The following is a 13,929-nucleotide window of genomic DNA, read 5'->3' as shown; positions in this document are numbered from 1 at the left end:
TCTAATGTTTAATAAAGCCAACTTAAGTGTTTTAGAGGTATTACTTGTCCCCTCGTGTTTGGGAGCAGTCTGTGGCACACAAGGTATGTTTACTATGTTTAAAGATGTTTTAGAGTGCAGCTCTCTGTGTTTTGACCAGGCCACATGTCTCCTGTCACCTAAAAGTACAGAAATTTTAAAACCCCAACAATCAAATGACCCCTCATGAGCAAGCATTCGGTGACAGTGGGAGGGAAAAACTCCCATTTAACAGGAAGATACCTCCAGCAGAGTGAGGCTCAAAGAGGGGGAGCCATCTGCTACGACAGATGGGGGTGAGGCGAGGAAGACGGGACACAAAACACACTGTGGAAGAGAGCCAGAGATTAATAATAACTAATGATTGAACGCTTGTTTTGCAATGTTCAATAAGTTTTTATCTACACTGTCTACAACTCTTTCCTTCCTTTTTATCCCCCCCATGCCGTCTCTGCAGAACAACAAGGTTCGAAGGTTTGCTTTCGAGCTTAAGATGCAGGATAAGAGCACCTACCTGCTGGCTGCAGACAGCGAGGCGGAGATGGAGGAATGGATCAACACGCTCAATAAGATCTTGCACAGTAGCTTTGAAATCGCCATGCAGGAGAAGAGAAATGGAGACATTCACGATGGTATGTGTGCGTTTGTCTGGATTCTTCCACATGAAAGGGAGTCTTTATTTGTTGGTATTCCTGTCGAGATAGCTTCCTTATTCTGGGAAAAGGTTTTGTGAAATTGTGCAGATTAATGAAGAGAATTTTCATGCTTAGTCAGTTATTAATAAGGGCGACCTTCTCACTTAATCTCACTTTTTTTTCCCTGGCTGTGTGCATGTAGTATGTGGAGATGTGATACCAGACCACCCAGGCTTTTAATACTCACCTCCTGTCTCACAGGAGGCTTAGCCGTGAAGCAGAGAGGCTGAATGCCTGTGCATAAAACACTCCGCTAATCTTTCTAATTCCTCTGCTTGTATTAATCATCCTGTGCATGAGAGAGGGGAAAGAATAAAAGCGCTATTGCGCTTGAAAAGATCTGGAAGCTTTCTTTTAAATATGCCACTGAGACCTGCAGTATCCCCATCTCAGTCCCGGGTGATTCCTGCACAGCTGAATTACTGTTTACCGAACTTTCACGTGTCAGTGAGTGATTAAAGAGGTTTTACAACCCTAGGTGGTTTTTCTTAAGGTTTACATATTTTCCCCACACTCATTGTTTCTTGTATTTTCTGACAGATGATGATCTTGGAAAGTCAGACAGCTCCTCTGGCAGTATGGACAGCTTTCAGGTAGGTCCTACTTTCTCTGTTGGATGTGCATGCAATCTCCTGTCCTCACTGAAGGAGCAAGAAGGCACAGAAGGAACCATCCTTGCTACAAACATGCGTCTTAAATTTAGATTTAAATGTTGAGGGTGACACAGCCAATTTCCCAGTGATTTATTTGAATCACTGGACCCCTCCCTCCTATTGGCCTTCTCAGGATTATATCTAATATGATTTTTCTTTAAGAGTGCGTTTTGCCCAGAATATATACAGAATGCATACAGTCAGCAATATCCAATCCAAGAGACCCAGCAGGGAGAAAAGCATTAGGAGCTTTGATGATTTTTGAGGATAGAATCCTCTCTGGTATTTAACGGGGAAACTGTCTGACGACTTGCAGGCTGCAAATATTTTTCCGATATTTATGGTGGTTTTTTTGTTTTGTTTTTTTTAAAAGCTCTTCTTGCTGTTATTGTGATGAGTGGTACGTAATAGTAAAGCCATATGTGCATGGAAACTGGTGGTAACAGTTGGGTGGAAAACAGTTTGACAGGATAGAGTGTGCTCCAGTGAAATGTGTGCTGGTACCACCTGACTCTCACCCCCGTCTGCACAGCACAATCGGCCTGTAAAATATGGAGCCTGACTTCCAGATCGGTGCGAATGACAAATGTTCTACTAATAAAAAAAACAACTCGCCGTGAATCTCCCGGCCAGCGCTTCCACTGTTTCAGACAGTTTGCGGTTCAGTTTAGGAAATGCTTTCCTTCTCCGCAGAGCACAAGAGATATAGAGTCTAGGATGAAGAATGAAACCAGGCTGAAGCTGTTCACGCTGGATCCGGACACACAGGTAAATTAAGGCGCACTAATGTTCACTTTGTCCCATTTGGTGATAACACCCGACCCAGTTTAATGCCATACCGTCTTTTGAACTATCTTTAGAAACTCGATTTCTCAGGAATAGAGCCAGACGTGAAGCAGTTTGAGGAGAAGTTTGGCAAGCGTGTGCTGGTGAACTGCAACGACCTCTCGTTTAATTTGCAAAGCTGCGTGGCCGAGAACGAGGAAGGGCCAACAACAAACGTAAGCTGGATCTCTTTTTCTTTTTCTTTCCGCATCAGGCCTTAAATAACAGAAATATCATTATCTGCCTGACTAAGGATGGATGAGATGGGTTTGTTACAGCGGGCCGGATGGACTTGTCTTATTATTTGAGCTGGTGAACGACTCCCGTTGGCATAGCAACCAGCCTCCAGGCTCAGAAATGGCAAACAATTTGTGTAATGAAGTCTGATGTCCTGCTGTCCCTCCCAGCAGAAACTGTCTATTAAAACTTCAACATGGTCCACGCGCACGCAGAGCAAATGCTTCGAAGTGCGTTCACGCAGCTCCCTCCGCTGAAATTTTACAGCAATAGCTGTTAGCTGTCCGTGAGACACGTGTCTATCAGTCCAGCTTTTTCTCTGATGCCAGTGGTCAAATATATTTATATGTACTGTAAAGTCACGTGACACTGGATCCACTGAAATACTACAATGTAATTAGTTATATTTATGCTTTTATTATTTAATACTCTTTATTTTTATCTACACTACACCAGTTTCACATCACATTAAGTTCAGTAAAATTAGTTATTGTTAGCTGTGGCCCTTGGGAGCCTTTTATGTGGCCTGTAGGCACAATAAAGGACAAATACACTGCTTTTTTTTTTTATCAACATCATACTTTATCCTTTAAAGTATCCTTTATCCAAGTCATACTTTGATATCTTAGTGTAGTACAAGATGAAAGGAGCCATCATAGCAGCCCAAAGACATCACAGCATACCTAACACATGTGCATAGTACTTTAGTCTGATTGGCAGGACTATCAGACTCGTTCTAATAAATTGACACTGTGCTCTTTCTCCAGGTGGAGCCATTCTACATCACCCTGTCGCTGTTTGACATCCAGAATGGCAGAAAAATCTCCTCTGATTTCCACGTTGACCTAAACCACCCCTCTGTCAGGGGCATGATGCCCAATAACAGCAGTCAGTATATGAACGGGGGAGGCGATGGCCGACCCGACAGCCAGCGGTTGATCCACGGGATGCCAGAAGCAGCCATGCAGTATCCCAGACAGGTAAATAAATACTTGAAAAACACTGATTCTTGTTTTTCTTCATCTTAATGACTGCACTGGGGAAATCTACCAATACATATTCAAATCTGTTCTAACATTTCGATTCATAGGGAGTGTTTTCGGTAACATGCCCACACCCAGATATCTTCCTGGTGGCCCGCATAGAGAAGGTGCTTCAGGGGGGTATCAACCACTGTGCCGAGCCATACATGAAGAGTTCAGACTCCACCAAGGTACTGACCCCGTGTTCCTCTAGAATCAGCAGATTCCACCAAATTATTCCACATTATGCAAAGATAATCTTCCCAGTTTGCAATCGCTGACCAGTTGCGCAGAAACTCAACAAAAGCATTGACTTTGGCTCTACAAAGTAGGTGCACACCCCGAGGGCAGAACAGTGGGTAGTAATGTGATTCAGTCCAGCATGTTGGTCGAAGGACTGTGTGCGTGTGTTTGTTTTCTCAAATGTGTGCGTACTCTGGTTGAGATTGGCAGCTTGCTGAATATTGTTACAGTTACTGTAAGAGACGAGGTCCAGCTTGTGCGTGTTTGTGTCGAAGCTCAAGTGTGTTCCTGTTTTGCACCAGGTGGCACAGAAGGTCCTGAAAAACGCCAAGCTGGCATGCAACCGGTTAGGCCTGTACAGGATGCCTTTTGCCTGGGGAGCAAGGTACTTTTCCTCCTTAAATACATCTGCATGCTATCTCTGAGTTTTACATCAAGACCACAATTCAAACGGACATAAACCAACTCCACAAGTGCTTAAGGAAGTGATTTTATAGTGATTTTAAATCCCAAATGTCACCAAACATTGCTGCGATTAAACCGTCGCAGAGAAAGAATTAAGCATTAAGAATTAATTGCTCTACTTCAACAAATCAAGTTCAAACAGACTTAATGTTTGAGCCCATAAAATTAGCAGGAAAGCATTGACTGAGGTCAAGACTGAAAGGTGTTTTCCCATAGTCTTATATAGGAGCCCAGGTCTTTTTGCATCCAGAGCTATCGCCATCTGGTGGCCTTCAGCGTACCCAAGCATACGTGTCATTAATGTTAGCATCCTGTTACAAGCATTGTCACAGGTGGATAGATGCTTTCTTCTGCATAGCCGTGCGGTAGATGAGTCATGTGGGCAAGGGAAACCTCTACAAACATTATCTTTAAAACTGGACAACATGCACTAACATGATCTAGAAAGATGAAAGTCACTACAGGGCGGAGAAAAACATGTAATTTGATGTTTAAAGTGAACTATTCCTGAAGGTTTTCTCTTTTTTATATCAATGTATGCTTAAATTTTGGGTGCGCTTTTAATACTCATTGTGAAACTGTTTCCCTGGGCTCTAGTGATGATGATTTCTTTGATTTGTGGTCTCGTGACATATTATACACTCAACATTTACTCCAAAACCTGAATAAATAAAGAAATGAACAAATATTGTGAAGTCTAGTGTAGTCCAGCAAGCTATCAGTCTCCTTTGTTCAAGTATAATAATCGATAAAAAGGAATTTAGATGCCTCTGTCTTTTCTTTTTTTCTTGCAGACCTTTGTTCAAAGATGCTTCAGGGACTCTTGACAAAACTGCTCGCTTCTCCGCTCTATACAGACAAGACAGCAACAAACTGTCCAACGACGATATGCTCAAGCTGCTGGCTGATTTCAGGAAGTTAGTAATGTTTCTCCACTCTAATATAAACTGTCTGAATAGTTTGCAGGTGCTCTGTAAGGAAAATATGAGCCTATAGGTTGGGTTTTGGCAAAATGCTGGACTATTAGTATATAAAAAATCAGATCGTTGCTCAGAAGTGTTAACGGCTCATCGAATTTCTCGACGTCAGCCGCCTGTTTCTTATTCGGCCTGTGGTAAACGATAGCAAAGGCTTAACTTGAGTTTATTTTCCTTTCCTCAGGCCGGAGAAGATGGCCAAGCTGCCTGTAATCCTAGGAAACCTCGATGTTACCATTGACAACGTAGCCCCAGACTTGTCAAGTAAGCCCTCTAAATTCACCCTATGAAGCCAATATAAGAGATGAGAACTGCTTCTGCTCAGACTAGACAGGTTACATTGTCTGCAGGCTGTTTATTTGTTCTGTCCTGTTTCTCTCTTATAGATTGTGTTACCTCATCCTACATCCCTGTGAAGCAGTTTGATGTCAGCGAGAAGAGCAACATCTTCTTTGAAGTGGAGGAGTTTGTGCCGTGCATTGCCAAATGTTCTCAGCCTTTCACCATCTACAACAATCACCTCTATGTCTACCCGAAGCACTTGAAATACGACAGCCAAAAGTCATTTGCGAAGGTATTTCATTTATTCTGCGCTGTTATTTTGTTGGTTTATTGATGTAGGAACGCAGGTATATTACATGTTTTGCCTCTGTGAAGGTTTCTCGCAAATTTCCAACCAGTTTATTTCAGATTTGCCGTTTGTGTTTGCCCTAAGGCTAGAAACATAGCTGTCTGCATCGAGTTCAGGGACTCGGATGAGGAAGAGGCTGTTGCACTTAAGGTAAAATGCATGCAGGAAAATATGCGGAAAAATCCCCCGAGGATAATCCTATCAGTCCGAGAGTTAATGGGCTATTGTTGTTGTTTCTCAGTGCATCTACGGCCGGCCTGGAGGACCCTTGTTTACCAAAAATGCCTTTGCCTCAGTGTTACATCACCAGCAAAATCCTGAATTCTACGATGAAGTAAGCACACTCTACCTAACCTTTAAAAGAAAAAAAAAATCATTGTAAGTTCTAAACATTAATGCACGACAGAGTGTTTATTTGTGCTCCTCTGCTTCAGTTTAAGATTGAGTTGCCAACCCAGCTCCACGAGAAGCATCATCTTCTCTTCACCTTCTATCACGTCAGCTGCGATAGCAACAGCAAGGCCAGCACCAAAAAGAGAGAGCAGGTTGAGATGCAAGGTAAGGCACCGCGATTAAAAATAACACTCTCGGCACAGATATGCAAAGCTCTTATTTGATGACGTCCTACTCTGTCTCTGCTCTCAGTTGGTTACGCCTGGCTCCCGTTGCTGAAGGACGGTCGGGTGATCATGAATGAGAGTCAGATCCCGGTTGCCGCCAACCTACCTGCCGGATACCTCAGCTGTCAGGAGGGTGCCAGCAAGGTGCAGTGCACTACTAGCCATGAAAGTGCTGATGAAAACCGATTGAGGTTATACATAGCACAAATATGAAACTGCTGAGTAGGATATGCTCTGTCCAGATTGCATGTCAGACAGTTGCTTAGTGCTGCTAACCCACTTAACAAACACCTTTTAGACACTGGATAGGAGTTCTCAAGTGTCCCTCTACGTATGTTCTCATTCACTTTATGATATGATTGCCCAGCTATATGGAGCTGAGAGAGCTCCATATAGCTGGAGAGAGAGCTGAGAGATCTTTTTAAAATATATTAAGCCACTTCTTCCCCAAAATCTCTAACAGAAGTTTGACTCAGTTCAGAACAGGTTGTGGTCTTGGGAGCTAGCTTTGAGAGACAGTAACTCACCCATTGGTGGCATCCATGTCTATGGAGGTAGTGACAGAAACGCGCTTTTTCTTTTTCTCATTTTACAGCATTTGGGTCCTGAAGTGAAATGGGTGGATGGAGGAAAACCGTTATTCAAAGTTTCCACCCACCTTGTGTCCACTGTCTACACTCAGGTTAGTTTTTCGCCCCTGTTTCGTCTGCACCCTACCAGTATGTTATTTCTTTTGTGTTCTCGGTTTGTGCTCTTCATAGCAACAAAGGTTTTGTTTCGCTTTGTCTTTCAGGATCAGCATTTGCACAATTTTTTCCATTACTGTCAAACCATTGCATCAGGCGCCCAGGCGTCAGGAGGAGAGCTGGTCAAATACCTGAAGGTAAATCAGTCACTGCAAAATTTAAGGGTTCCAGTTAACTAGAATTCATGAACCCTATTATTAACATTTAAAGCGCTAAATAGACAAGCCCCTGCTTATATATCAGAGCTACTGAGACAGTTTTTATTGAAACTGTGAAGCAGTTTGTAACTCTGTGTTTTGAAAAGTGCTATACAGGCAAAGTGGTTGTTATTATTCGGCATATACTCTTGTTGTTGTTGGAAGGAAATGCTTATTTTTGTTTGGTTGTAACGCAACAGTCACACTGGGCTGGTGCTGAATCACATGCAGATTAGTGATCTCTGGGTTTTTTTGTGCGCGCGTGTGTTGTGACTTGCCAATATCGCACCCTTCTGGACAGTTTGTGCACAGCTTGTTCCATTTCCCCCGTTTATACAGAGTTTAACTGCAGAGGCTGGGCTGATACCAGTAAATCTGTCAGAGGTCTTCTCCTAGTTTGCATGATGTCTTTTCCATATTTTTCTGTGATACTGGCAGCTCAGTTATCGCCTTTTCCGTCGCTAACTGTCAGTCCTCGGGGAAACTCGCTTTACTTTTCCCCTGGTGAACGTTGACACAGAGAGCCACGTTTGGTCCAGTGCATCTCTTGGGCTATAATATAAACAGAGCAGTGAACACAAACAATAGCCAGAGGGTCAAACGGCAGGTCAGCTGTGCCGACTGGCAACCCGCCAAATTACTTGGCAGGCTCGTGTTAGTTTCCTGTGCGCAGGCACCGATGCACCAGTATCTGCTCTCAGCCACGTTCCAGGCGCTGAAGCATACAGTGTGGATGATTAGCACAGTGTTATCCACACGTGTACTCCTGTTGTGAGTAGATTAGCTTTCCCTGAAGGTCTTCTCAATTAGCCTTTCATGCACATTTTAAACATGTTTTTTTTAACAGTTATTTCCCTCATTTTACACAAAAGGTTTGTGAACAAATCCTTTGTAAACATATCTGTGGTGATGCTTTAATCTCAGAGTCTGCATGCCATGGAGAGTCACGTGATGATCAAGTTCCTGCCCACCATCCTCAATCAGCTGTTCAGGGTGCTAACCAGTGCCACCCAGGAAGACGTGGCAGTCAACGTCACCAGGCAAGAATCCATGAAGTGCTTCATCTCTATAGAGCAAATTAAATTCCATGCAATTTACTGTTATTGAAATATCAGTCATATATCATTATATATGCTAAAAATATTGAAAGAAAGCAGCTCAGTTTGCCATCGGCTAGATATCGTGTTATGTGTGAGGGGTAGTCACATATAAGCTGTTGCTTCTGCCTGCACCCTTTTTGCCTGAAATATAACTGCTAAATTCCTTTTTTTTCCCTTTTGTCTTGCTGTGATCAGAGAGAAATGAATGGAAGTTAATTTTCCAGTGTCGTGAGAGCAGAATCTTAGCGTAGCAACTGTTATCTCACTTGAGCTTTTGCCTTTCGTCCTGTTAGAGTCATGATTCACGTTGTGGCGCAGTGCCACGAGGAAGGTTTGGAGCACTACCTTAGATCTTACGTGAAGGTAAATTTCACATGTCAGATCCATATTTCTGTTGTATTTGACCTTTACATAATCATATATAGTCACATATGAATTGACATGTCTGTCTTTGCGTGTCTCTGATGCAGTATGTCTTCAAGACTGAGCCATACACGTCCTCCACCACCCGAACGGTGCACGAGGAGTTGGCTAAAGCCATGACTGCAATCCTGAAGCCTTCCACTGACTTCCTCACAAGTAACAAGCTGCTCAAGGTAGCACATTTGTTCTTATTTAAAGGATTACACAGTCTTTAATTATAGCCGTCTGTTCTCTAACTGATAATTGTCCGTTGTGCAGTACTCCTGGTATTTCTTCGAAGCCTTAGTCAAATCCATGGCTCAGTACTTGATTGAGAGCTGTAAAGTAAAGGTAAGTTCGCCGCAGCATGTGCGCTTGACTCCGAGGTGTCCGCTAATGCCCGCTTTATTACACTTTAGGTTCTTCACAGTAGTTTGCAGCATGCCGGGTGTTGTGGACAGCCGGAGCACCACAGTGGAAGTTTTATGTATCCACAGTCTGTCCCACACTGCTGTGCAATTTAATTAGCGGCATTTGTTCGAACCCCATAGGCAACCACATCCCTGTGTTTAACATCCACCACTATGATGTGTCCTTAAAATGCTGCTTCTCATGTGTAGGACTGTCACAATCCATGGATTAAAGAAATCATTTTAAGCTTGAGCTGAAAAAAATAAGCTTACCGTTTCTGTTACATTTAACTATTTTATGCATCTGTAAATGTAAGCTTACTATTTTAACCATTTATCTGCTACACAGCTATTTTTACATTAGCTCTAATAGCAAATTATTTCTGTTTCAAGGATAAAACAAGGATGAATTCATATTTGAAGTTAAAGTCTGAGTATTTATTTACTGTTGAAGGATGTAAGATTGACTCAAATAAACCACAATTCCCACATTTTGAACCTTTGATCTTTTCATGGGAGTTCTTTGGGATGTTTCATGCTGAATAACAACATTTGTAACAACTTACCTGCTGTGCCCTCCAGCTGTCCAGGAACCAGCGCTTCTCTGCATCGTTCCATCACACTGTGGAGACCTTGGTCAACATGATCATGCCACACATCACGCAGAAATACAAGGACAACCTAGATGCTGCCCGGAATGCCAACCACAGCTTGGCAGTCTTCATCAAGGTCAGAAACCAGAGATACGTTATCACAGATGGCTTTCAAAGTGCTTTTCTTTTAGGTAAATGGTAACTAATATACTGTGCTCTCTTTATTTTGTAGCGTTGTTTCAACCTGATGGACAGAGGCTTTGTGTTCAAGCAGATCAACAACTATATCAACTGTTTTGTGCCTGGAGACCCAAAGGTGGGCTGACAAAACAACGTGCAACAGCCTTTATAGAAATAAATTGCACAACAACTTATTTATTCAACTTGAAGTCATAAAGCAAAGCCTTATTATCAGCCATAATTCTTAATTGAGGTTTATTCTCAATACAGACTCTGTTTGAGTTCAAGTTTGAGTTCCTGCGAGTCGTGTGCAACCACGAGCACTTCGTCCCTTTAAACCTGCCCATGCCGTTTGGAAAGGGACGGATTTTGAGATTTCAAGGTGAGAAAGTTGTGATAATGACTGCTAAAGTGTTTGCATATATAAAATGCTTTGCTGTGGAAGGGCAGCAGCGCAAAAGTAGTTCATGAACTTTTTTACAAAATAAAGCACTTGTACCCACAGAACATACTGCACACATACAATAAAATACAGCATTTTTTTTAAATAAATAAAATGCTCATGCAGTCGATTTCTTTTGTTTTAAAAAAATGTACACTGTACACTGTGTTTGTTTTGTGTTTTCCTCAATTAGCCTCATTACCTCCATGTAATACTGTGGAGTCATGTGACACTCCAGTAGGTAGGTGGAAGGTGTCGTGACTTCAATGCCGATCGTTTATTAGTTTCAAATTTCCTCTAAAATCTGAACCTGTCAGTTCTTTAAGCTTTCCTGTAAGCTGGTTCATCTGGGATTTCAGGTTATGATCTTGTCAGATTAGACTGTTTATTACTTGTCATCATCATCAGGTTTGGGGGATTTGGTGTGCTTGTAGTTTGTTTGTTTTTGGGGGGGGGTTTCTATCTTGAACTGGTTTGGGGGTTTGTGGCTATACTGAGTAAACTATTTTCCATCGTTCCTGAGAAACCAGATATCTTTTTAATTCTTGTGTGCTTCAAATGCAGGTTTTAAAAAGATAAAAGCAAAAGGTTTCTGAATAAAGTCATGTGTTTGGGTTTTCTTTACGTGTCTAAAATGCTGCTGGAAACCTGCTGTTGTTCAGCCGCTAGCTTTAGTCGCGTTTCTCAGCGACGTTTGCTGATGTGGAAGTGCAGCTCAACCACAGTGTGAATCTGTCAAACATGAATGTTTGAGCTTTTCCCTTTGTTTTCTCCTCATTTTAGACTGTTTGATGATGTTTATAAGAATCATCTGCCTACAATGAGTTTTAAAGCTGGCTGCAGTAGCTATACTCTCTAAATGTTGATCATTTTTTTTCTGATTACTGTCTCTGTGTCAAATTGGTAAGTGAGTTTTTTGGGTTTCTCCTTTCACACTCTTCATCTTCTTCTCCTGTCGGTCAGTCCTAGTCTCCTTATCGTCCCATTTATCCTCACAGACCTCCAGCTGGATTACTCGCTGACGGATGACTTCTGTAAGAATCACTTCCTGGTTGGACTGCTGCTCAGGGAAGCCAGCGCAGCTCTGCAGGAGTTCAGGGAGATTCGTCAGATTGCCATCCAAGTGCTGAAGAGCCTCATGATGAAGCATGCATTCGACGATCGCTACACCTCAAAAGTAAGCAGTGTTTTCACACCCCTGTCCCTGTCTTTATGAGTGTGTTTGTGAGACGTGTGTGATATTGAGACATTTCTTTAAATTATTCATTTTGTTTTTCAGAGCCAGCAGGCCAGGTTAGTCACCCTGTACTTGCCCTTGTTTGGTCTGCTCCAAGAAAACGTCAACAGGCTAAATGTGAAGGAAGTGTCGCCGTTCACCGTCAACCACTGCACCAGTGTAAGGGAGCCACCTAGTGTGTTTTCTGAGTATTATGTATTTATCCATGTGCTGTGTCCATTTGATCCAAATTTTAATGCGTGTAAAAATATCTCAATAATACTACAAAATAAATGTAACATATAAATATAATATAATTGTGTGTGCTTTTGATCAGAGATTTTAGAGCTGTCCGTGTAGTTAACTTTCATTTAAAAAGTACACACACAGTGTTTTATGTGGGTTTGATTCATTAAACTCTTTATTTGTCCTGCAGAATGGAAGAGACGATTCTCTCCATACCAACACTTTGATGACACCTCCGAGGTCGAGCACCTTTCTGGACACCGGCTTCCACAAAGATGTTTTTGGAGCCATCTCTGGCACCGGTAAATGATAAGACATTCCTTTTTTTTCCCTTTCAGGTTACTTTATGTTTATTTTATGTAACATTTCACTCTTATTCCTTTTTACAGCTTCACCTCATGCGGCGTCCACCCCCAACATTAACTCTGTGCGCCACGCCGACTCTCGTGGATCGCTCATCAGCACTGATTCTGGGAACAGCCTGCCTGAGAGGAACAATGACAAGGGCAGTTCCCTTGACAAGGTATTTGACAGAATGAGCTTTGAGATTCCCGGAAAATGTTTATGTATATGTATTAGAAATCCAATTTAGCCTTTCTTTGACGCATGTGTCTAACATGCAATTCAAAATGGCACTTCAGGCACATCAGATGTCCCCTTATTATGGGAAAAACTGCCACATAAAGTCTCTCTTTGCTAACTTGTGCCATTAACTCCTCACCTTCACTGTATGGCTGGCCATGGCAGACGGAGAAGTTTCTACGGAGACACTCTGTCAATGTCCTGCAATTCTTTACGGAGACTGAGGAGTCCATGCTCTCCGTGCACTCCAAGCGTGCCACCATGGACTTCTCCCTGCTCACTGTCCCCAGTGTGCCAGAGAGGGCCCTGCAGTCCAGCAGTTCACTTCAAGTACAAAACACCTCCTTGCTCCACACAGTCCCTCCTAGGAGTGTCCCATCTGGGAATGATAGTGTGTGTGTGCGTGCAGGTGTGTGTGTTGATGCCCTAAACTCTAAGCCCTTACTTTGCCAGGAGATTGTCAGGCTTTGTCCTGTTTATTCTCTGTTGCTGTAAAGCAGACGTGTTTTACCTCAGGGCCTGACGAGCGTTTAGCGCTTTTCTTGTTCCAGATGGTGATAAGCATGCATGCTTTTGATTTCCTCTCATTCGTGCTGTGTGATTTCTTGTCTCTCTCTGATAAACAGCCTCAAACTAAATCTGAGAAGATTTAAACACAAAGGACTGGATTTTTGTTGTCGTGTTTCACCCAGTGTTGGAACTGCTTTTGTTTCTGGTGTGCAGCAGCTGCTTTATTTCCCTGCTGAGGGGGCAAGAAGACACACAACTATTAGCAAAGAATAGCTCAAGCCCCAAAAGTGTACCAGATTTTGAAGTTCACATCAGCCTTTCCAACCTAATTTTAGCCTTAAAGTTCTCCAGTCTGCAAAACACCCTTTAAAAATCCAAAGCAACAGCATCATGCTTTCCATGAAGTCATCCCCAGCTAGGTTCATGGTCTAGACTAACTGCTGGCAAAGGAACGTGCTTGGTATATAGCCAACTTCTTGCTGCGGTAAAGCTGCTGCTCCGCTGCTTTGGTTTTGTTTTTTTCCCTGCCGTGTGCCTCAGCTGGGGGAACAAATCCATGCAACATCTGGATGAATCTTTTCACTGCAGTGTAGTTCTCTGACCTTCTGAAAACCTCTTAAGTATTTGGACAATAATACAGTTTTTGTAGTTTTGCCTCTGTAAACCTCAAAAAGTGAGTTTGAAATGAAACAATCAAGATATGATTAGAGTGCAGGTTTCAGTTTTATTCAGAGGATTTAAGAAAAGTATTGCATTACCGTTTAGGAATAAGCAATTGGACAAGGTGAGGTCTATTTCCTCACTATTCCATGGCAAAGTAAGCAGATAAAAGACCTGGCGTGTTTAACTTGTATTTGGTAGCGTGGCATTCCCTCACTGGAACGCTCAGTATTAGGTTTCATTCTCTGCCCAAAACTGA

At 42.5% G+C, this 13,929-nt stretch overlaps 1 protein-coding gene across 8 annotated transcripts in view; it reads left to right on the top strand.

The window, feature by feature from the left end:
* The window catches only part of LOC102199129 (dedicator of cytokinesis protein 9), a 76,442-nt gene that overhangs the window by 50,746 nt on the left and 11,767 nt on the right, over positions 1–13,929 (top strand). For 5 of the 8 annotated variants that reach the window (XM_013908331.1, XM_013908329.1, XM_013908332.1 and 2 more), the window contains exons 8-35: positions 476–650; positions 1,254–1,306; positions 2,060–2,134; positions 2,227–2,367; positions 3,196–3,408; positions 3,519–3,641; positions 3,996–4,078; positions 4,953–5,075; positions 5,320–5,399; positions 5,522–5,709; positions 5,851–5,916; positions 6,008–6,100; positions 6,201–6,324; positions 6,412–6,530; positions 6,982–7,068; positions 7,180–7,269; positions 8,254–8,369; positions 8,723–8,792; positions 8,900–9,025; positions 9,111–9,182; positions 9,824–9,970; positions 10,067–10,150; positions 10,285–10,396; positions 10,650–10,697; positions 11,455–11,633; positions 11,736–11,852; positions 12,109–12,220; positions 12,308–12,441. In XM_013908331.1, coding sequence (XP_013763785.1) covers positions 476–650; positions 1,254–1,306; positions 2,060–2,134; positions 2,227–2,367; positions 3,196–3,408; positions 3,519–3,641; positions 3,996–4,078; positions 4,953–5,075; positions 5,320–5,399; positions 5,522–5,709; positions 5,851–5,916; positions 6,008–6,100; positions 6,201–6,324; positions 6,412–6,530; positions 6,982–7,068; positions 7,180–7,269; positions 8,254–8,369; positions 8,723–8,792; positions 8,900–9,025; positions 9,111–9,182; positions 9,824–9,970; positions 10,067–10,150; positions 10,285–10,396; positions 10,650–10,697; positions 11,455–11,633; positions 11,736–11,852; positions 12,109–12,220; positions 12,308–12,441 — 3,150 coding nt within the window. The remainder of the gene's footprint in view (positions 1–475; positions 651–1,253; positions 1,307–2,059; positions 2,135–2,226; positions 2,368–3,195; positions 3,409–3,518; positions 3,642–3,995; positions 4,079–4,952; positions 5,076–5,319; positions 5,400–5,521; positions 5,710–5,850; positions 5,917–6,007; positions 6,101–6,200; positions 6,325–6,411; positions 6,531–6,981; positions 7,069–7,179; positions 7,270–8,253; positions 8,370–8,722; positions 8,793–8,899; positions 9,026–9,110; positions 9,183–9,823; positions 9,971–10,066; positions 10,151–10,284; positions 10,397–10,649; positions 10,698–11,454; positions 11,634–11,735; positions 11,853–12,108; positions 12,221–12,307; positions 12,442–13,929) is intronic. The other 3 variants (XM_013908333.1, XM_013908334.1, XM_013908335.1) reach the window with 1 other exon arrangement.

The sequence above is a fragment of the Pundamilia nyererei genome, unplaced genomic scaffold, assembly GCF_000239375.1.
Source record: "Pundamilia nyererei isolate P.nyererei 1_Seehausen unplaced genomic scaffold, PunNye1.0 scaffold00009, whole genome shotgun sequence".
Lineage (NCBI taxonomy): Eukaryota > Metazoa > Chordata > Actinopteri > Cichliformes > Cichlidae > Pundamilia > Pundamilia nyererei.
This window is presented reverse-complemented; position numbering and strand designations above follow the sequence as displayed.